The sequence below is a fragment of the Carcharhinus amblyrhynchos genome, chromosome 5 (assembly GCF_965287045.1).
Source record: "Carcharhinus amblyrhynchos chromosome 5, sCarAmb.v2.hapA, whole genome shotgun sequence".
Classification (NCBI taxonomy): Eukaryota; Metazoa; Chordata; class Chondrichthyes; order Carcharhiniformes; family Carcharhinidae; genus Carcharhinus; species Carcharhinus amblyrhynchos.
The window spans coordinates 23,422,140-23,446,606 of NC_137328.1; the positions used below are offsets into that span (position 1 = coordinate 23,422,140).

Sequence of the window (24,467 nt, forward strand, 5' to 3'; positions counted from 1 at the left end):
AAATCTCTCAACTGTAATCACTTCTAAAGTTGAGTTAACATGTGTTGCTTTCGTTTGAGCTATGCAACTAGTGATAGACCTATGAGATTATTAGCCGAAAATATTATAAGAATGATCTTTTGCATTAATATGGAACTTCAGAATGAATGATGAACTATCAAAGACTGTTACTATTTTCTGACTATATCAGCCCTTTTTAATTGACAACGCTAATGGTCAGTGATAACTTGGTTGTTAAATAAAGAACAGTATATTAATTATTTTCAAATGTGAAGTTGTTAAAGGAAAATGGGGTTAGATTTATGCAGGTTTTTGGAGGGCCACTAACTTTGTAGAATTGCATTAAGGAATAACTGAGGAAGCCAACTGTAAAGGAACAAACTTTATTCATCAAAGCAAAAGTTAGACCACTGCCCTGTGGTACATGTATGTGAGTCCAAACTGGGATGAAAGATCATTGGACCCTATCAGGAGTCTGCCTTATCCAGGGCTCAGAATATGAGTTCCACCTAGTTAGGCAATTGCCTATTACCACGGGAACTTGTATTCCATGAGGCCCACAGGGAGGTCAGTCAGGGATGCCCCATGTGAGTACTAGGGTTAACAAAGGAATGATTTGCACCTCAAAGAGTTAAATTCTTTACCTTTTAACCTCCAATTTTGTAGTTTTTCCTCTCAAAGTTGCATCAATAGTAGTGGTAAATTCAATGTTCAAATTCCTCACCTAAAAGTGATAGTATTATGAGCCAAGGCAAACTGTTGAGAACATTGCAGTCTTAGTTTATTTATTAGTGTCACAAGTAAGCTTACGTTAACACTGCAGTGAAGTTATTGTGAAAATCCCCGAGTCACCACACTCTGGCACCTGTTTGGGTACACTGAGGGAGAATTTAGCATGGGTAATGTACCTAACCAACACGTCTTTCAGACTGTGGGAGGAAACCAGAGCACCCAGAGGAAACCCACACAGACACAAGGAGAACATGCAGACTCCGCGTAGCCAGTAGCCCAAGCTAGGAATCAAACCAGGGTCCCTGACACTGTGAGGCAGCAGTGCTAACTATAGTGCCACTGTGCTGCGTGCCAGTTGAGTCTGATCTCATACTTAGCTGACATTCATACATCTCAACATATGTTAGCAGTTAGGTGTAAGGTTTTGAACTAATTTTATTCCCTCATGTTATCACTCCAGAGCTCACTTCAGTGGCACAACAGTTCATGCAATGTTAATGTAAGCCTACCTGTGACACTGATAAATAAACGTCAAGCACTTGTATTCTCAGTTCTTGTCACATAGCTGACATGTATTAACTGTACAGGTTATGGAATCAGCTTGAACTACCTGGTTTCATGTACTCCAATATTGCACAAATCTATTAATCCACCAAAGCGAAAGTCAAATTATTTTATGTCTTTGGAATTTAATGGATAGAATGTAACATATAATTAGAATTGAAAAGTTCATTTTCTGGTCTTTTACTACCCAAGCTGCAGTTGCAACTGCAAATATTTGTTAACAACAGGCTTAAAAATGCTACTAGATTTAATTCTACATTCTAATATTAAGTATAGAGGTTGATTTTGACACACACTTGAACTTGTCCTCAAACTTGTTCAGTTTCATATACTCTGCTTAAAGCTCAGTATCATTATACTGCAGTGTTGTATCTAAGTAAGTGATTTCAACTAAAAAATCATTTATGCAGCAACTCTCATGAACATAAGAAATTGCAAAGCGCTTTACACCCAGTTGAGTACTTTTGAAAAGTAGCTACTGTTGTCATGTTAGAAACTTGGTAACCAATTTGCAACAACATCGTCTTGCAAACAGCAATGAGACTACAATAGATAATCTATTTCTTATTGGTGTTCCTTGCAAAATTAAATACTGGCCAGGAAACCAAGAGACAATTTCCCTTCTCTTCATTAGTGTCATGGGATCTTTTAATTCATTCTGAGAGAGAGGACGGAAGCCTCGATTTAATTTCTTATGTGCGAAATCTCTGTTAGTGCAACACTCTTTGAGTACTCGAATTTGCGCTCACGTTACTGAAGTTGAACTTGAATCCATGAACCTGACAATGAAAGCACATAATCCCCCACAAAAAAAAGTCCAGCAGTATGAACTTAAATATACTTTCTTTACATCGATAGATGCGATACTTGAACTTATCAGTACAGTTAAACCGATACAGCAGTGTTGAGGATTGCATTTAGATAGGTCATTAAGATGTATTCAGATTTTATCAAGGTACAAGAGTATTTTGTAAAATATTGCTCTGCTTTTAATAACCATAGGTTTCTGAATGTGGCTGGCCAACACGACGTGCCCCAAGTCTGCAAAACTTGTACAACATTTGCAAGAATATGCACTTGTGGTTGAAACAAGATCAGAAGAACATTTGTGTTGTCCATTGTCTTGTAAGTAGTGCGGAAATGTGTTTTTATGATTTGTCAGAAGGCATTGTCGGCAAGGCGGCATCTGAGAGATGATTTTATAGAAGTTTATATGATAGTTTAGAAAATAGAAAAAGCTAAAATTCTTCTCATTACTTTAAACTAGTAGGAAAAGCGATTTGAGTTCAAAATGTTAAAACATAATTTAGTTCTTGGTATAAAGCATTCATGGTATGAACTTCTGGATAGTTTTGGAGGCAGAAAATCCTGAAATCATTCAAGAAGCAATTACGTGTGACACTCAGGAACTGTAATTTCTTTCTGTGTGGATAAATGAAGACGAACTAATAGATGTTCTACATGTATAAATATCTTTTGAAAAATCAGAATAACCCAGTATAAGTGCTGTTATCTCATAGGAAGCTGAAACAACATACATCAAGTTTAATTTCCCTTTGTGCTGCAAGACATATTGTCTTGAATTATGTACGTTAAGGAGAACATAATTGCATTCTGAAGAAGAGGAAGGATGGAAGGACAGGCAAAGCAGTGGTTTTTCTGAAGTGAAGGGTTGGTAACAGGCTTAAGAACAGAAAAAAAGTTGGAAAACCAGGGGGAATTGAGATAAAATTTAGCAGATAGGAACACAGTGGCTGAATAATTGAGCACCACTAAAGGGAATGGATTAGTGATGCATAATGAATTTGTCCCACTAAGGCTCACTAAGCATCACTAATTGAGCAAGACAAGAATGTGGAGAGATTTGTAAGTGAGAACAGCAATATTGAAATCTATTTACTGGGACTTAGAATATCGAGTTGTTTGGAGAGGATAGGAATGATGCAAATGCAGGAGTTTGAGAGAGCAGACTATAATGTTTTGAATTTCTACAAGTTTGTGGAGATTTTTGATGGTGAGGATGACCATTGAGAAGGTGAACCTGCAGGTGTTGAAGACATGCATTTGCTGATTGGTGGAGATAATGACACGTGAACAATCTTGTACAGGTGGAAGAAAAATAGTCTCAGTAACAAAGTGGATGTGAGGGAAGAAGTTGGTTGGTCAGTGTGTTTTTACAGTTTCTGATTAATTTTTGGGTAGTTATCGTGAAGTTGGAAGAGTCAAAGCGAGAGGCTGGCAAATACTGCCAATATTGAACCGGGGCAGATTTAATGTAGGACGCTGAATGGTAGATTTGGTGTAAACTGCATATGTAGAAACAAATCTCAGTTCATAGCAACTGTAATTAGTGATGTAATGGGTTTAAACACTGGAGTTTCTTAAGACCTGGTTTGATATGATCACTGGTTTATTGAAATTTGGGTAATCTCAGTGCAGTTCCTCATGGGATGCAGAATTGCCCCTAATTTGATACCAAGTTGGTAAGAGCAGTTGTTCTGTGATGTTATTGTGGTTGCAGTCCTGAACTTGGACATTAAGTCACATTATTGAAGTTGGTTAAATGGCGCTTCACACTGCAGTTTATGTTGAGACTAAAGATGGGAAAAACATGTTATCCATCAGTTCTGCAGAAAATTCATGTAGAAATTTAATTGGAAATATAAAAGTGCTGGTACCCATTAATAAAAGTATTGTCACCCCCAGCACTGATGTGCCTGACTGTCATTAGAAGTCCTGAATCTGCTTGATAGGCAATTGGCATTGACTCTTAACTGCAGGATGGAATGCTTTGCAGTAGTCAGCGCAATAGTACCAAACCACCTTGTGTTGAAACTCCTTCTTTTCCCCTGGAGATACGGACGAGAAGATGATTACATTCACTGGTCACAGCAATAGTCATATTGGTATCTGTGGAGGTATCAGTATCTATGTGCCTGAACTGGTGTGAATGCCCTACATCAGATCAAAAATGTGTTCAGCTCTTTATATTATACACCTGGATTTGGATAATATGCATATGTGCAATTTTTTCATACCTATGAATTTTAATTCAAATCTTTCTCAACAGGATGGACGTGCAGCATCTGCAGTGGTGGTCTGTTCTTTCCTGTGCTTTTGTCGTCTTTTCACCACTGCGGAAGCTGCAGTGTATATGTTCAGTATGAAGAGGTCACCACCTGGTATCTGGCCTTCTCACAAAAGGTACATTTCATTTGATTTTGTAAAGTTAAGTTGTTGAGCAGATCATGTAAATGCAGCAAACGTTGTTAAACAGAGCAACATGTTTAGTTGTGCAGTTTGTTGACACAACATGGCATTTGTACTGCTGTTAGTAATTGGGGAACACCAACATGTGAAGTAGCAACAAGGTAAAGCCGTTTCAGCCACTTCAATCTGCTCCACCATTTAATAAGATCCTCAAAAGCAACTCCACTTTACCACCTGATCATCATTTGTGTTGATTCTTGGAGTTCAAACATGTACTGATCCTGAATATACGCAATGACTGTGCACCCACAACTTTCTATGGTAGAGAATTCCAAAGATTCAGAACCCTCTGAAATTTGTCCTTTTTGCTGTCCAATCCCTCTCATCCTGAGCGCAGGGGAAACAGTTGCTATCTCTTAAATTGCATTTAGAGTCCCTAAGCATCTACTTATTCTGCTAAGCTCCAGGGGGTAAAGGCCCAGTTTACTCTGCCTGCCCTCATTGGACAACCCTCAGATCCCAGGAACCCATCAAGGATATACTTGGCTTACACTTACAATGACAGCTAAAACCACACATTACTCTAGGATGGTTTCACCAAAGCCCTGTACAATTGTGGCAAGATTTCCTCAGACTTCAAATCCCTTGCAATACAATATACCTTTGGCCTTCCCAGTTGTTTGCTATGTACCCAAATTCATCTGAATGCCAAAATTTACTTTATTATCATTTAAGGAAGTATTTTATGTCGCTAGTATTACCACCAAAATGAATAACCTTGCATTTCTGCTTATATTCTATCTGCCACGATCTTCCCAATGCACTTAACCTGATTCTGTGTATGTCCTGCCAACTCAGCATCTACCACACAGCTTAATTTCCCTCTTAACTTTGTATTATCAGCGCTTGAATAAATAATACTCTGTCCCCTTCATCTAAGTCAACAACATAGATTGTATGTAGCTGAAATCCCAGCACTGAACCTTGCAGAACCCTAGTAGTAATACAGTATCTGCTAACCTTTGTCTTTTAGCCAATTTTCTCGTCATCCCAATACATTGTCTTCAATGCTATGAGCCCTTAACTTGTGTAATAACGTTTTATGTAGTGTATTGAATGTTTTTTTCAAAAAATATACCTCATTCATTTCCTTCTAGCTACCCTGCTAGTTGCATCCCTAAAACAAGTTTATTATATTTACCTAATATGATTTCCTCTTCATAAAATATTGTTGGTTCTGCCTTTCCATATTTTGATTTTCCAGGTGCTTTGTAACAACTTTGTTAATAATGGATTTCAGTGTTTTCCTGACAACTGATAGCAGGCTAACTGGTCCATAGTTCTCTGTGTTCTTTCTCTTCTCTCCATTCCTGAATAGCAGTGCTACATTTGATGTCTTCCATCCCTGAATCTAGGGAACTTTGAAAGATCGCAACCAGTGCATCCTCTAGTTTGGTCATCGATCCTGCAGGCTTTGTCCTCATTCACATGAACAGCAAGAACCTTATACCTGTTGAGGACTTGTTGAATAAGGGAGAGGGCCAAGTTCCCTCCAGAACTATGGCTAGGACACTCTTAGCTGCCTGTTTCAGAGTCACACCCAAACACACCTGCTTCCTTAACTAAATGGTGTGACTGCTTCCTGAATCAAAGTGTTCAGGTAATGCTTCCTCTCCATGAAAGCCTGTAAGTTCTGCATTTGAACTCCAGCTCAACAACCTGAGCTGAATTTTCTCAATGCCAATACATTTGCAGATGTGACTGTCTGGGATCACAGTGCTGTCCAAATTCCCACATGTCACCATTGCAATACCTCATCTAGACTAATGTTTCTACTTAACTTTTTTTCATTTCTTTAATTAATTTCACTTGTATTTAATCAGCATTTAATTTATAGTCTTTTAATGGATCCCTTGATCTAGTTTAAGTTGACATGTAGATGAAATTATTTACCTGTAACACAAACCACTACTAACCTTGGAGGCAAAAAGCAGCACTTATATTCTTGTATAATTATGTCCCCCTCTGCACTAATTCCCATTTGTGTCAAATTCCCAACTTCTCTACCTCTGCGATGCGCTCTGTTCTGTGATTCTCTGTGTCAACCACTCTGTGCATCATGGAGAGAAGATATCTTCCAAACTGTAGGAGAAGAAATTCCAGGCTTGGTTTTTGCAAGGAAATTCTGCTAATACAAAAGCTCATGAAAGAAACCTCACACTGTCAACTGAAATTGCAACAAATGACAACTTGGGGAGTAGATGCCAATCAAAAGCAGACAAATGGGCGCATAAAATCACAATAAGAAGATTCTAAGACAGAAACTGGCATGGTGAATTAAACACCATGTGTTTCCCTTTGTGGATCTGGATTCAATTTCTGCCCAGACCGATGGAATGAATGTCTGCTGGCTGTATGAGGAATGTCCAGTTGGAAATTTGGGAGGACTGTGAGAACTGTATTCTGTATCTGGCTGTGTGACATCTGTGTAGCCAATATGTACCTGAAATGGAAAGAAATCCACTTCCCCTCACTTACATCTCTCACTTGAATGTACAGACAGCCCAAAAGAATTTTTACTTGTTTTGTGATAGCTCACAGAATGTGAAATAATCTTTGATTTTAATTCTGCTCATGTCTAAGTAGAGATGAATGAGAATCCCTGTAGTGTGGCAGGAAGTTAATACACATCTTTCATTCTAATTCTGAGCTATGTGCTTTTAGCCTATCAAAGAATATATTGATGGTGCCTTATCACAGGGAGAAAGAACATTTCATTTGGCAGGTTTAATGTGTCACTGGTTGTAGGGCAAGTTCCTATTCCCTCATCTGGGAAATAATGCTAAGCTTGAGCAAATAGTTAATCATAGGAGGAATTTCCCATCTGCTACAAACTCATAAAAAGTCAGTAGACAATGTTTACTCGTTGCTAAATCATGATTGTCGAGTTTATCATCATTTATTGATTATGTGAAATGATCAGTGTATACTTGTAAATCCACAATATAAATTAGCCCCTTTATAAATTCCGTTTATAATTTTATTTTATAAAATGACTATGTCATGCACTTCTCAGAAGCTATTATGCACAGCCATTTTAAAAAAAGAAACAGCAATCGTTGTGAACTCTTTAACAAATCATAGAATCCCTACAAAAGGAGGCCATTTGAGTCTGCACCGACCACAATCCCCACAATTACAATTACGCTACTTATTTACCCTATTAACCATCTGACACTAGGGTCAATTTAGTATGGCCAGTCAACCTAACCTGCACATCTTTGGAGTGTGGGAAGAAACCAGAGCACCCGGAGGAAACTCACGCAGATGTGGGGAGAATGTGCAGACTCCACACAGACAGTGACCCAAGCTGGGAATTGAATCCGGGTCCCTGGTGCTATGAGGCAGCAGTACTAACCACTGTGCCACCGTGCCATCTTATATATGTAAGTAGAAAATAGACTGGTTCTTTTTTGTTCAGTAGAGAAGCTTTTGTTGAAGTGATTAACTCTTTAAAATCATAGGTTCCCTACAATGCAGAAGGAGGTCATTTAGTCCAGCAACAACAATCCCAACCAGGCCCCTAACCACTTAACCACATGTATTTACCTTGCTAGACCCCTGACACTAAGGGGTAATTTAGTATGGCCAATCAACCTAACACGCACATTTTTCAGACTGTGGGAGGAAGCCAAGCACCTGGGGGAAACCCACAAAAACATGGGGAGAATGTGAAAACTCGACACAAGACAGTGACCTGAGATTGGAATTGAACCTGGGCCCTTGGTGCTGTGAGACAGCAGTGCTAACTATTGTGCCACCATGCAGCGAACATGCTTCCTTCTTGAGCAGTTTCCTGATCTGATAATAAGGAAGTTGTGGTTGAGCTTGTTTTAATAATTATTAAATTTTTTGTCAAAATTGCAGCTATGTAAATTAACTAGCTCATGCTTTTTGTTATTGGAAACACAACCTAATGCAGTTACTATCTAGGATTTAGTATGCCACAGGCCAAACAAACCTTTCTAACACTGTAAACTGATATTATATGGATGATTCTGCTATTTCTTGGATCTTTTCCAATAAAAAGTATGTTTAGCCACATAGGGATATTTTTGTAACAGGTTAAACTAATAAAATGGTTTATTCACAAATAGAATTAATCATGGAAACAAGCAGTGTCACTGGAATAACGTACAGTCCAGTGTAGTACTAAGAGTCCACAAGCAGTTCACAAGGGTGGTAATTAAATTCCAAAGTCAGACAAGATCTTTGAATGCTCCTTATAGAATCTTAGAGGTTGTGTTCCTAAGAGAAATAAGGGAGCTTGTTCTATGAAGAATTAATATAACCTTTTGTATGAATTATGCCAATAGTGTTAGCCACTGGAGTTTAATTCACCTGGTGCACCATGATGAGAAACTGTGTCAGAGCAGGCAGTCCTGAAATTCTTTTAACTGTCTTTAATTCCTAAAAGCTGTTCCCTTTCTGATAATTGTCAGCTGCCTGGCCTTATGAGATTATGGGATAAATAGTTCACAAAATAACTCAGCAAGATAACTGTGCAGCAAATCCTAGAGCCCATCTCTCCCCTTCCCTACTGTTTTTTGATTACCGAGAGATCCCAGCACAATGTGCACCCCTAACTGTTAAGTGGTTCCAAGTAGTACCATGTCCTGCACTACAGCCAAAGCTCAGTTTCGTTGAATATTCCCAGACTCTAGATGTCTGGTAAATCTCATGAGGGATAACGCTGCCCTGCTGCCACACCACCTTCCCAACTCTCCTACCCAGGTTGCTGCACATGCCAATCCTGAGACTCTGGATTCCCTATTTTCCCAATTTCTTCTAGCCTGACTTCCCAATCTCCCGTTTGTTGTTTCATTTATATGCACGCACCTGCTTTTATAGAGCCTCTCCCTTCTTGATTGCACCATCTGCCCCCACCCTGGTAGAAATAAAAACCGAAAATACTGGAAAAGTTCAGAAGATCTAGCAGCATCTGTGGAGAAACAGAATTAACATTTCTAGTCCAATGTGTGACTTTTCTTTGGAATTAAGTTTGGACTCAATGCTAAAAGCCATCTGACTCCCTACCTGGTCTGGCCCACATGTGACTTCGGAACTATAGCAATGTGGTTAACTCTTAAATGCCCTCTGAGATGGCCTACCAACCTAGTTAGTTCATGGGAATTAGGGATTGACAACAAATGTCAAGATGCTCACATTCCATGAAAGAATTTAAAAAAAAGTTCAAATTGAAAATTGGAGACTCCTATGGACAACTGAAGCAGAGAATGGGGTGTGGAGAAACGAGCTGAGGACATGGCCTTAGGCAGATTGCAGAACTGCATAGATAATGCAATATGTTTAAGACAGAATGGGAAATAGGTGGAAGTAAAGCAAACAAAACATAGTAAGGGGATAAAAGCAGTGAGAAAAATATTCATAGACAGCTTGCTCAATAAAAAATCAGAACCATTGAAAATATTTGGCAAATAAATGTACAGAATACAAAAGAATAAAGCACAAGTGCAGGAAAATTTCTCCAGGAGCAATTGCACGAGCGATTGAACTTTATTATCCAGTAAAATATTGCCACACTTAATTTGATATCCCCCTGACCATGAGCAATGCCATGGGACATCTATGTTTAATTGAAATACCTGGAACAAAATTTTAGAGCATTAATAACTAATTAATAACTAAGTCCTTGGACAAACTTAGTGATGGTGGAATATTCAGACTGACAAGTCTGAGATTGTATTGGCAAAGTATATTATGATCAGTTTCTAGCAGTGCTATACATTAACGGGAGTGCAATAAGCTACAACTATGCAAAAAGATAATTTGTGTCTTTTTCCTGCTGCTTATAGGTACGTAGAATACATGTGTGACATGATGGCTGAAGAGCCTATAATCCCACATAACAAATCTATTGTGATCAAGTCGATTGTGATGACGCCTGTACCTTTATTTAATAAACAACGCAACGCTTGCCGCCCGTTCTGCGAAATATATGTGGGTGATGAGCGAGTAATGACCACGTCTGAAGAATATGATAAATTGAGGTAAATATTGCTTATTTATCCAGTTGTCTATAGTTTACATAATAACAATCATAATATGATCGAGTTGAAAGTACTGGTCAAAAGGGAAAAATTCAAAACAACTAATAATGTTCTAGATTTGGGTATGGCTAACTTGAAAAGTTAGACACTGTCCACAATAAACTGGGAAAATCTGTTAATAAGTAGGACAACAGAAAATCAGTGGAAGATGTTTAAAAAAAATGTATTTTCATGTGGTACAGAGCCACTTTTTACCCTTAAGGGCAAAGAGCTTTACTTGCCAAAGAAGACAGTCATGTACAACTAAAGAGGTAGCAACAACATAAAGATAAAAGAAAAATCATACAAAAAGGCCCCAGTGAACGTGAAGGATGCAAAGAGTGGCAAAAGGTGACAAAACAGTAACAGTTACAAAAAGTGAAGTATGAAATGAAATTTGTAAGAAATATCAAAATTGACACAATATTTTCATAATTAGGAAAAAGAGGGTGGTCGGGAGCACGGTAAACCCTTTGAAACTGATAAAGGTAATATTGTCAATGAATATAAAGGAATCACATGATTTTATCCAAGGGATTTATAAGCTTAAGACGTAATTTGATCGAAGTTTTCATATTGAGGAGAACGTATAGTGTAGATAGGAGGAAACTATTTTTCCTGGTTGGGGGGTTCTTGGATGATGGGCCACAGTTTAAAATTTAGAGCTCATTCTCTGCGTCCATGGGATCTCTGTTGTAATCCAGCTGAACTGATGGAATGAAAGGCTCATCTCTGCTTTGGCTCTAAGTAGATGAGCCAGCCACTTTGCAGCAGCAGGGTTTGCCAGGACATATGTTTCCACTAAATTAGCAAACCCTCTCAGCTATAACATGATTGTTATAGGAAGTATGAGCATGTTACATTGACAGGATTGATAGAGCAGCAACTAAGTGCACTGCTCCATACTAATCAGAGAGGACAGAATTCCAGTTTAGTTCACTGATTCTATTTTCAGTTATCTATCCTACCCTTTTCCTCCCACCTTCCTTGATTTTGTGAAGCAGCTTGGGATTAAGAGTTTTATATATATGTATAAGTTGTTGTTTTGAGTCAACTCAAATCAGCCTTTTATTGATCTGGTGGTAAATGTCTCTGTGTAAAAGGGGAAAGATTGGCTCAATTTTTCCAGACTTCCTCTTGGAAGTGGATATGTATTGGTGTCTGACGAGACTAGTTTAGACCTTCATTATGATGACACTAGTGAAGCAGTCCATCAACTTGACATATCCTAATTTATTTTTCATGACTTGACTATACAGCTAATGTTAAATCAAACTACTATTTTAGCATTGGGTTTGTCAGACTGTTGAACGTGAAAAATTGTGATTTGTGCAAGCAGATTTTTTTAATAGAATTAGATTGAACCTTATTGTGTTAGGAGTATTTGACATTTGCTTCTTTCAGGGAATTTAAAATGGAAGATGGCAAGGCAGTAATTCCCCTGGGGTTAAATGTTCAAGGTGATATCCTCATTGTGATCTTTCATGCCAGATCAACACTTGGAGGAAGGCTGCAAGCAAAGGTATTGAAAAACTAACCAATTTTTCTTGATTTAGTTACTCTGGTTATGATGAAATAACACTTGTTAACTCTGCAAGTTATTTAACTTGAGTTTTTTGCTTGATAAGATCTGGATTCACTCTCTAATGCTGACACACAAGGAAGAGGCAACAGAGATGTGGAAATTGATTGAATGAATATATTTTTTTCAAATGGCTTTTATTTACTTTGAGGTGTTCAAAATGAGGATTACGAATGCAGTCACTTCCATAAATAGGAACATTAGAATAGTAGACCATTTAGCCCCTTGAGCCTGCTTCACTATTCAATGAGATTGAGGCTATTTGTGACTGCGCACCATGGGTAGGATTCTCCCATAAAAATTCTAAATGTTGAATTTGCATTAAAACTGGAGTAAACCAGCGGGATTTTCAAAATGAATCTCCCACACTCTGTGCACTGCAGAATGTACTAGCGTGGCTATCATTAAAAATCAGTGGGCAGAGCCTGTTTCCACTGGAGAGGACGACAGCATTGTGCTGAGCAGGCCACTGCACATGGGCAAATCTGTCAGCGCTGAGATTGGTGCATGGGCAATAGCCCGCACTGCTGGCCTCCCAATTGCTGACCAGTCTTCCGACCCTACAACACTGGCTTGCAGAGCCACCCATGCCCTGAACACTGGCCCCCCAAATGTAAAATCCCCCTTCACTCCAGCGGGGTCGGGCCGCCAGCTCCCTGAAAGTGGGGAGGTATTGTAAATCCTGCTGGAGTGAGACACGCCTGGTGGGTGGAGACTCAAGTGGGTCCAGAGACTTAGGTCACCCCTCTCATATATCCAGCTTTGCTGTTTGTTCCTGAATACTTCGGTTATCAAAACTCTATCAATCTCGTTCTCAAATTTAACAATTGTTCGAGCATAAATTGTCATTTGCTGAAGAGAGTTTCAACCTTTTGCCACTCTTTGCATTTAAAAATATTTCCGAATTTCTACCCTGAAAGGTCTGGCTGTGTTTCTTAGACTTTGCTCCTTAGTCCAGGACACCTGAACTCTTGGAAATAGTTTCTGTCTTCTACTCACTCTATTTCCCTAATATCATGAAAACTTTGATCAAATCACCCCTTAACCTTTGAAATTTCAGGGATGCAACCCTGTTATTTTTATGGACAATAATACTATTATCAGTTTTTCAGGGGCTTACGTTGCTTCTGATCACTCTTTTCCCTCGTGTCATTGTAAAAATGTTCTGTTGACTTTGTTCTTTGTATTTTTCCTGTTCGCAGGAGTTGTGCTGCTTTTTGCATTTTTGTGCACCTTTGCTCTTTGGTTTAAGTTGCTGCTCATCTCTCTAGTTGTCCATGGTTGTTTTCACCCATTAACAGATTTACCAGTTTATTGTACTGTCTCTCTCTATCTTATATTGAAGTAAGCCTTTTCTAAATCTAGAACTTCAGTAGCAGTTTCTCTATTCTCAGTTTTAACCACTACATTAAACTCAATCATGATAGCTACTAGATGAATATGCATGCTTTAAGCTGTAAACCAGATCTGACTCATTATTTGTTGCTAAATCCAGCATGGCATAACCTCTTTTGACTAAAGGACACACTGCTGTAGAAAACAATCCCAAATATACTCAACAAATTTGCTATCTTTCTGATTTGTGCTTGCCTCTTTTTGCAATCTATATGGAAGTTAAAATCCTTCATTAAAACTACGCTTTTTTGCTACATGCCTGTCTAATAGCTATACTTGTTCAATTAACCAACTAACAGAGGACCTAGACACAATTCTCACTGCAGTATTTAATACCTTTTTTCTTAATTCTACCCATAAAGTCTCTGCTGTCTCCTTCTCATTATATCTTCTGATCACTTTTGTGATTACATGTTCATATCCTTTCTGTGACAGTCTAACCCTGTATATTAATGTCCATTTTGAAATGTCAAACAGTCATGTCTCAATAAGGGCTACCTTGTCATACCTGCCAAGATGAATTTATGCCTGCAATTTACTCATTTATTTCCCCCTGAAACTTTGTGCATTTGTGAGAAATCTTATTTGGACCACACACCCTGATCTGTGCTCTGTTCTAATGTTCTACTTGCATATTTCTTATTCCTCTCTTCTGGTTTAATTTTTTCATTTTAATTTTCTTTATCTACAGTGCCCAAAACACAATTTGTGGGTGTTATTTCACTTTTTTAAAATTCTTCCATGGAATTTGGACTTCACTGACTAGGCTAGCATTTCTATTGTCCTAATTGATCTTGAGAAAATGGTGCCTTCTTGAACCGCAGCAGTCCATGAGGTGTAGGTACACCAACCAAAATCCTGGGAGTTCCAGGATTTTGACTCAGCGACAGTGAAGGAATGGTGTATTGTTCCAAGTCAATTTCTGCAGTGCACCTTGTAGATGGTGTAGACATTAACCTTTATTAGGTTGATATCATGTCACCCATTTGGTTTCACCAGTTTCTCATAGAATTTGTACAGTTTTGATACACAGAGTGGCTTGCTAGGCCACTTCAGACAGCCTTTAAGAACAATCCATATTGCTGTGGGTCTGGAGTCACATGTAGGACAGGTAAGGATGACAGATTTCCTACAGGATATTATTAAATCAAATGGATTTTTATGACAATCGACAAGGTTCACAGTCACTATTGCCGAGACTATCTTTTTAATTCCAGATTTATTAACTTAATTTGAATTCCACCAGTTGTCATTGTGGGATTCAAACCCATGTTTCCAGAGCATTCTGGGTTACTGGTCTGGTGATATCACCACTACACCACTGCCTATCCTTTCCCTTCTTTTGTTTGTTTTTTGAACCGTTGTCAGCCGTGACTCAGATGGTAGCAGTCTCAAGGTTCAGTTTCAAGTCCATGTTTGATTGAAAGACATGTGCAAGCATTGACTGACCATTTTATTTCAGATGACTTCAATGAAGATGTTTCAGATTCAATTCCATACAGGATTTGTACCTAGGAATGCCACATTGGTCAAATTTGCAAAGTAAGTCTTTTTTAATTTATCTTCTTGCAATAAATATAAACCTAGTATGTGTATATCTGCTATATTCACCTTTTTACGTCACAAATGTTTAGGTGAAGTTGTATCCTTCTACTTAAATTGAACAACTTCTGTACAATTACTTCCTCAGCCTAGCATTTGAATGTTGAATAATTTTGACTAAAACGAGGGCAAGGAAACACAATTATTTTAATATTCATAGAAAATAATTCACTGCTCTATTTGTCATGAGGTGTAACCTGTGCCCCCAGAGCATTACCCCTGGGTCTTTGAATCTCTAGTCCAATGCCATTGCTTTTCAGGTCTCTGCTTTCCTAAATTGCATGTTGATTTGAATTAGTGTCTATCAATGCTGATAGATTTTGACTGCAGCTTAGATACAGATCTTTGGAATTACACTGAGAAATGGTGAAAAGTATTCAGGTCTGCCTTGCTTTGACCATAAGGTGTAGGAGCAGAAGTAGGCCATTCAGCCCATCGAGTCTGCTCTGCCATTCAATGAGACCATGACTGACCTGATGCGATAATCCTCAACTCCACTTTCCCACCGATCCCCATAACCCTTGATTCCCTCACTGATTAAAAATCTGTCTATCTCAGCCTTGAACATACTTAGTGACCCAATCACTATCGCCCTTTGCAGTAAAGAATTTCAAAGATTCACTACCCCTGAGAGAAGAAATTTCTCCTCATCTCTGTCTTAAATGGGCGACTCCTCACTCTTTTTTTAAACAAATGGCAAGAACTATTATATACAACAATCTACCCCTTTTTAAAAATACTCCTGCACATTAACACAAAAACAAAGAACAGATTGGGTATCTACACAGATGAGAAGATAGACTTTATAAAATAAAGGATAAAGTTTGCAGAGTTTTGACACTGTCGATCTAGAGCTCCCTCGTGTGAAGACCTCGTGTGGTCCCAGTAGATGTCTGGATGTCCTCACTCATTAAGCTTCAGCGTGGAGGAGAATATAGCGCTGGATTAATTCTTCTTGTCTCAGCTTTGCGGATTTCTAAACGCAGACAAGTTATACTCAGATGATAAATTTCTAGCTGAAGGTTGATAACCACACATGGAATTTTAGGCAAGGCAGGAGGGAATGAGTTAGGTAGCCTTCCTTCCCAGTTTATTCCCCAAAACTGAGTGTGCAAACAACAGGTTCAAAACCTAGAGCTCATCTGTCAGGTGATCTCCAGTAAACCACCAGGCTTTTGTCTTTAAAGAGATTTTTCCCAACAATTAAAATAGTTACAGTTCAAACAGCTTCAAGGACCATGCTCATCAGGTGACTGAAATCATGTGGTTTCCTAGAACAGACATGCTTATTGATAGTCGATGTTGAACTTATGACCTTCTTTAAGAAAAATCCAAGTATCCAATTAATGCAATGTCCTTGCAAATTTTAAAAGAAAAATACAGTTTATGAACATATGGTTTTCCCTACACTTTCCACACTTGTCACCTCAAAACTGTCACAATGGTGGTTTGGCACTTATTTCAAGATCACACCTTGGCCTAATCCCCTATTGCTCTGGCAATTTCTCCTCTTTCAAGCGTCTCACCTTGCCACCCTTGTTATCTTTCATTCAAAGTCATTGTCCTCTCAAGTGCAATAAATTACCATCACTACGATATCCTCAATGCTTTCCTCTGTACGCCTATTTGTTACACTTGAATTTCAACTCATCATTCTTTCTCTCCTCTGAGTTCAGTGCCTTCTTATGTTCACTAAATCTCTTCCTCCTTAAATCTCTCCCCCCTTAAATCTCTCCCCCAATATTAACTCCCAAATCCATTTTCACAACTGTCACCTTGATCTTGCCATTTCACATGATGATTGCTAGTCCAATTATATCAATCACAAATAAGTCCATCTCTGATCATCTATTTTTATCACACTCCACGCACATCCACCTTCCACATTCCAACCTTGCTTCTTTCTGTATCTGCCCCTGCAAAAAAACTATGCATCAAAGTGTTTACACCACCACTATCAAAATCCCAACTGTCTGGCCTCTGGCCCCCCATTTGCCACAATATTTCTGCAGCAAATTATTTGTACAACCACTTCCACCTAGTCCCTAGTAAAACCATTACTCCTTCTCATTCTGGCTGTTCACTTGTTACAAATCTCATCTCCACTGCCTTAAGTCCAAGGAAAAAGAGATTTGAAAGGATATGGCAGATTGTATAACCATCCACTACCAGAGGTGGCTGGGCACTTAACAGGTTTTCAACCTTGCTCTCTGCATTCTTCTACAGATACCCATGCTGTCCTCATGTACATCCCCAATTTTAATTGCCCCAACATTCCTGACTGTACCTTCAGTTTCCTTGGGTCTTAAGCTGCCTACAACTTCTGGCTCTTTACCTCACTTTCCTTCTTTTAGACACTCCTTCAAACCTGTCTCTTTGACCAAACGTTTAGTCATCTTTCCTTTTTTTTATTAATTCATGGGACATGGGCGTCACTGGCTGGCCAGCATTTTCTGTCCATCCCTAGTTGCCTGTGGGCAGTTGAGAGTCTCCATGCTGTGGATTCTAGGGTGAATGATTTCAGTCTTTTTCTCAGGGTTGGGGAATCAAAAACTAGAGGGCATAGGTTCAAGTTAAGAGGGGAAAGAATTAATGGGAACCTGAGGAGCAACTTATTTACACAGTGGGTGGTATGTATGTGGAATGAGCTGCTGGAGGAAGTGGTTGCAGCAAGGACCTTGACAGCATTTAGAAGGCATTTGGACAGATACATGGATAGGAAAGATTTAGAGGGATATGGGCCAAATGCAGATTAATGGGGTTATCTTAGATGAGCTTTTTGGTTGGTATGGACCAGTTTGGGGGTGAAGGGCCTGTCTCCATGCCATAGATTTTATGATTCTGCATTGCTGTGGACCCGGAATCACATGCAGGCCAGACCAGGTGAGAATGGCAGATTTCCTTCCCTGAATGACATTAGTGAACCAGGTGGGTATTTCTGACAATCGACAATGGTTTCATGGTCATCAGTGGATTCTTAATTCCAGATTTTTTTTCTTGAATTCAAATTTTGCCATCTGCCATGATGGGATTTGAATCCTGGTCCCTGGAACATTAGCTGAGTTTCTGGATTAATATTCTAGTGCTAATACCACTATGCCTTGGTGTCATATTTTGCTTATAACTGTCCTGTGAAGCAATTGGGCATCTTATTATATTAAAAGTGATACATAAATATAAATTCTTGTAAAACAATTCTGATGAAATGGTGATTCTGTATGGCAGGTATGACCTTGATGCATGTGACATTCAGGAGAAATATCCAGACCTTTTCCAGGTAACTCTCGAAGTGGAGGTAGAGCCTCGAGACAGTATCAGCAATAATACACCACCATGGGAAAACTTAATGACAAAGGGACTCAATCCCAAGATTCTCTTCTCTAGTCGCGAAGAACAGCAAGAGATGTTATCTAAATTTGGTAAGTTTTAAAGACCCAAATGAGTATCTTGTCCATGTACGCAGCTCATGGAAAGAAATTTATGTCATTACAAATGTAAGGGCAAAGAATATAGGACAAAAGTGAATAACATGATGATTACAGAAAGCCACAAAAAAATCAAAATCATAAGGGCAAACAAAAGTATATAAACACGTTGCACATGATATTAAGGATATGAGTGAAGAAACATCAAGAAAGTGAGTGATGAAGAGAGAGATAGGCCTGGTAAAAGCAACAGTGGGTTTTCATTCAATGCACCTCAACATTATTGTGTACATAATGGCAAACCATTTTAAGGGCTATCTCATTTCCTCTAAGGATAACACACATTAGGTATGAACTGATTTTTTTTCTAATGTCAAGCCAGAAACTATTACTGAATTTCTGAGAGCTTATTTAACTCTTTGTAACTTGAAGTTAACCTTGTACCTGTAATGCAGAATAAATGAAACCAAAAATTCTCCTCAGACAAAACCATTGAAACTCCAACTGTGTCACAAATGGAATACAGCCAAGTGTAAAGTTGACATTAAGCTTAGACTTGAAAGGAAAAGAGCAAAAGAATGCCAGAGAACACGGATAAAGCAAACAGGCAGATCAGTGGCAGGCATAGTTCAAAGTTAAGTGTGAAACAATGTCAAGTAGTACTTGGGAGTACAATCTAACTCAGGAAGTTCTGTAGATGCTTGTTTGACATCAAAGATTAATATTAAGCGGATTCATTAAGTGCAAACAGTTTCAGAAGCTGTAATCTCAGGCATTGCCAACAATAGGAAGATGTTACCAGTGACATTTGTGCTCAGTAAGGGTGACATTACTCTGCAGTGACATACTGCATTCTTATAGGAAATATTTCAAACTGCAGTCACTATCCTCGTGGTTAGTGACCTTTCCTTTGACAAGATACACAAGTCTTTGAAGGTAGCAGGACATGATGATTTGGTTATTTGTTTCTAAATAGAAGCTTTATAAATGGTGGCATAGAGTACCAAAGCTAGGAAGCTTTGCTAAACATTAATGAATCATCCATAAAAATTGTACAGTTCTAGCCACCCCCTTTAGGAAGGGTGGCAAAGCTTTAGAGAGAGTGCATAGGAAATTTATTAAAGTAGTAGTGAGGATAAACACCTTCAGTAGACACTCGAGGAACTGGAATTATTTCCCTTGGAGCAGAGAAGGTAAAGGAGAAATGTTCAAAATTATGAAGGATTGTGCGAGTATAAATAAAGAGAAACTATTTCCGATGGCAGCAGGGTGATAATCAGGAGGCACATTTAAGATAATTGGCAAAAAAAGTAAGATGAAGAAATATTGTTATGCAGAATGAGTTGGTATAATCTGGAATGCACTACCTGAAAAGGTGGTGGAAACAGATTCAGTTGTGACATTTAAAAGCAGATTGGACAAAAACTTGAAAAATAATTTACAAAGCTATGGGAGAAGTGAAGGAAAGTGGAATGAACTGGATAGCTGTTTCATCAAACTGATACAGGCACGATGGATCGAATGGCCTGATTTTGTAACATATGATACAATGGTCACTAAACTGAGCTGTGTAAGTCATCTCAAAAAATTAGTTCAGACATATTTTCTGATCCTTCACCCTTGCTAGTACTTAGAAAACCATTAGACTATATAATACAGAATACAGTTAATACATATCTTTGGTAATTCCATCCCTCACTATTGTCCTACTACTCTTATATCTATAGACACATTTGTTGTAAGCATGAATCATAGAATCCCTACAGTGCAAAAGGAGGCCATTCAGCCCATCAAGCCTACACTGTCCACAATCCCACTCAGATCCTATTCCTGCAACCCTTCATATTTACCCTGCTAATCCCCTGATTGTAGGGGCAATTGAGCATGGCCAATCAATCTAAGCTTTGGAGTGTTACAGCAAACCAGAGCACCTGGAAGAAACCCATGCAGACATGGGGAGAATGTGCAAAGTCCACACAGACAGTGACTCAAGGCCAGAATTGAACCTGGGTCCCTGATATTGTGAGGTAGCAGTGCTAACCACTGTGCCACCGTGCCGCCCGCAATCCTAGGCAATACGGTAACAATTTATATGTAAGGAACTACTTCAGACAGTGAGGTACTTGAGCACTTTCTCTGCAGCATGCATTGCCATTTTAATACTTATTAGACACTGAGAATCGCATAACTATTTCATTAGATTTTGTACATGATTTTTTATTATACTGGTAGGAATAACTTTTCTAAATAGAACTTCCTTAATGAAGATGCCTGCTTTGGTTTTTGAATCTTAGTATGCTGCCACAGTATGAGAACAATTTTGTAAAGTTCAGGAAAGCCCATTGATTTGAAGGAAAGGCATACCTGAAAAATTGAGATTTATTTCTTTTCTCTCAAAACAAAGGAAAACCTGAACTACCCAGACAGCCAGGATCAACAGCACAGTATGATGCAGAGACCCCTAAATCAGACCATGCTTCACAAAATACAAGTGAAGATGAGGCATCACATCAGAACAGTGATACCTCCAACAGCTTTTTTGAGACACTAAATTGGGAAGGTGAGTGTTGCCTGATTTTGGTGAATTGGTCAGATTTCAGCCAGTGCTGTAAGTAGAGGTTTCATTTTTAAAAAATAATTCTTGATTTTTATTTTGCATGGGTATTTATTTGAAAGCAAAATTACACTGCACCTGCCAAAGAAGCACATATTGCAGTTACAATAACATATTAAAAAGTTAAGTATGCTTACTGTTAAATTGAAACAAAGTAAAACTACTAGGTTTTTCACCCCGTGGAGCAATATTGGACAGGCTTCATAAATTATTTGTCTGGAGGGCAAGCATTGATATTGACCTTTTTCCTTCACTGAGCTCCTACTCTTCCATTATTCAGGTTAATGAGCCACCCGAATACGCACGTTGTGGTGTTTGTGAAATCAGTTAAACCTAGATTCTCTTATACAGAAACTTCGGAAAATACAAATAATTATTTCACTGCGGCAAATTAGGCAGACACTGTCCTGAGTAATATTAAACATGTAGAATGTCTGAAGTCGGCTGCTGTTGAATGCCATTAAATTAGTACACTGCTTTAATTTATTTAGGACAAGGTAATATTTGTGTCTACTAACAGCAGAGCATCCTCTACTTTTAGCCTATTTTTCTTTTGTTTCAAACTTTTCTTATGTTTCAAACATTCTTTGAGCTCTGACAAAGGGTCATCCAGACTTGAAACGTTAGCTCTATTCTCTCTCCACAAATGCTGCCAGACCTGCTGAAATTTTCCAGCATTTTCTGTTTTTGGTTCTTCAAAATTAGTTTGTTTTAAATTTAACTTTCTGCTTTGAAGTCATGCTATTGAAGACTTCTCCACTCCTGCCTCAACTCCCCATCAACTTTGAACTCCCACTTGTCTGTGGGCACACAAACTGAGCCATCTAGGAAATGCACAGATTTTTGGAGAACATTTTCCAGTTGGATTAGTGCACTGCCACGTGTGAGACACATAAGGAAGGTCCCCCAACTGTGCTGAGTTAGTTGGTCTCAACTGGTGGGAAGACAACCATTGAACTCTGCATTTCTGAATGATGGAGAGGGAAATTCGATGTATTTTCCTGTGCTTTTCTCTAGAGTTTCTTAAGCAAAATGCTTGCGTTTGGTAACCAGCTGGCTGTTATGACCCTCATGGTCAAAAGGCTCACCAATTCACTGACCAGGCTGACATGAAATATAATAGGTTGTTGAGATAACAAAGCCATTTATTTATCTTGAAACGTAAAAATGTAAATAATGTTAAAATGTAAATAATATATTTGCATATAGTGATTGTAATAGTTTGTGTGAACCTAGCCAGTTTGGGACTAACACTTTGTTTGTTTGTCAGAAGCAAAAGAAGACTCCAGGGCCACTGAAGGACAGTCTCCAGATGAAGGTCACCCAAGCTTGGTGGATGACAGTGGGCCATCAGATGATGATTTTGCTGCTTTTTCCAGTGAGCGCAGCACAGTGAAGGCTGATGAGCCAGAAAGTCCAACTCAGCCAGAACAAACGAACAGTGTAAACTTTTTCTTTGAAGCAGATTTTGAAGGACCAACAGAGCAAGCTACAGAATCTCCTACTGAGGACAATGTGGATTTACTTGGACTGAACAGTGATGTCCAGTCTGATGTTGCCCCACCTACAGTGGAAATGAAGGGTTCATCTAGCAATGCTGACCTGCTGAATGATTTGTTCGCTGGTGGTCCATCAGAAATGCAGCAGGAGTTCTCGGCTGATCTTATTGGGGGAGGGGATGATTTATTTTTTGGTGGGGCACCTCCACCCCGAGTGGAACCAGTTCCTGTACCTTCTGCAGTGCACACTTCGGCAGGTAGGTATTGCTACAGATGGATATCACTCACAACTGCCAGATAACTAGAACGGTTAATATGTTAATATTGGATGCTTTTTTGTTCGATAACAGAGTGATTGGTCTAGAAATTGAAATAGAAAGGGTGTTAATGTGTCTGGCAAAAATATTTTCATGTTTCCCTGCCTCCCCTCAAAAGTTTTGCTCTTGTGTGGTGCTTTGTATCAGGCACCTTCTAATACCACAGACTGCAGAGTTCTCCATCGTTGCTGTTTTACTGAGGGTTAGATGGAGATAGATATCAAAGTGGTTGAGCTGTTGTATCTGTTTGTCTTCTTCATCTCTCTCTCTCCCCCAACTCCCACCACCATCACAACCACCACTGTCCCCTCCCTGAAGGAGAACTATTTGTCTCTTGGCAGAAAGTTCCTCGTAAATTCACTGCCCCAAGCCAAATAGATTTGCGTGTTGAGCAGCCCTGACACTTGATCATGTGATCTGGTTCAAAACAGAATATGACTGAAGTTGCCAGACTGTCTCTGTAAATTTCATGTTAGCTTTGGAAAGTGCAATATGGGATTGGTAAAATTGTGAAACAGTGTGAGACTGCCAACGTAAATATGATATTTGTGTAACTCATCTTGAATTATTCAGCACTATAAATTCATCTCTCTCAAATTACATACTTTTATTAGAGGACCCTTCCATTCATCAGTGAATATTGTGACTTAATTAACATGAAATATGGATGGTTGTACTTCTATGTGGCATGCTAAGGGGGAGTAATGCATTTAATACATGAGCTGACAATGTGTCTGAGCTTCATTATTGTAGTAATGCAGATGTTTTGTTCTTTATTTACCCAAAAGGAGGGAATCCGGGGTTAGCACCTCAATTTTGATTAGTTTCTGATGTTTATTGTCCTAGTCATTTTATTACCTTTAAGTATGCCAGCCTATTTTTTTTTATGAAGGACAAGGGACCTTTTTAACTTTGTGCAGTATGCATAATTGTAATTTTTCTCATTACCCCAGTTGTTATCAGTGGAGTCGGAAATGTTTTGACAAAATGGTGAGGTTTCCATTTAAAAGAATAGATGAACAGAATTTTTATTCACATTTTCAAATCTTTGTGTAAACCAGGAATTGTGAATGGTGGGTGTAACTAGAAAGTGACTTTGCACATGAATTGTATTGGGCGGAGTTGAAACTCTTGGCTTGAATGCCATTTTGTTAGTCATCTATTAAGATTTTTGCAGTGTGGAATAAAATATTTCCTTCTAAATACTTGAATCTATCAGTTCAAACTGGGTGCACTTGATCAGAAGAAACCATTGAAAATGTGTTCCTATTCCTGACCAATTATCATGATAAAAAGGGTATCCATAAGTCCCCAATGGTCACTTTGCTTACCTACTGTAATTTGAGGCTATTATCCTTTATACACCTCCATAAATCAAAAAACAGAAATTTAAGTGTACAGGTATTTTAGCACTATT

At 38.7% G+C, this 24,467-nt stretch overlaps 1 protein-coding gene across 2 annotated transcripts in view; it reads left to right on the forward strand.

Annotated features, from left to right (window-relative positions):
- gak (cyclin G associated kinase) overlaps positions 1-24,467 on the forward strand; it is a 118,720-nt gene that overhangs the window by 74,875 nt on the left and 19,378 nt on the right. For both annotated transcript variants that reach the window (XM_080188545.1, XM_080188546.1), the window contains exons 14-21: positions 2,299-2,421; positions 4,367-4,500; positions 10,383-10,577; positions 12,021-12,138; positions 15,056-15,135; positions 18,421-18,614; positions 21,025-21,180; positions 22,505-22,990. In XM_080188545.1, coding sequence (XP_080044671.1) covers positions 2,299-2,421; positions 4,367-4,500; positions 10,383-10,577; positions 12,021-12,138; positions 15,056-15,135; positions 18,421-18,614; positions 21,025-21,180; positions 22,505-22,990 — 1,486 coding nt within the window. The remainder of the gene's footprint in view (positions 1-2,298; positions 2,422-4,366; positions 4,501-10,382; positions 10,578-12,020; positions 12,139-15,055; positions 15,136-18,420; positions 18,615-21,024; positions 21,181-22,504; positions 22,991-24,467) is intronic.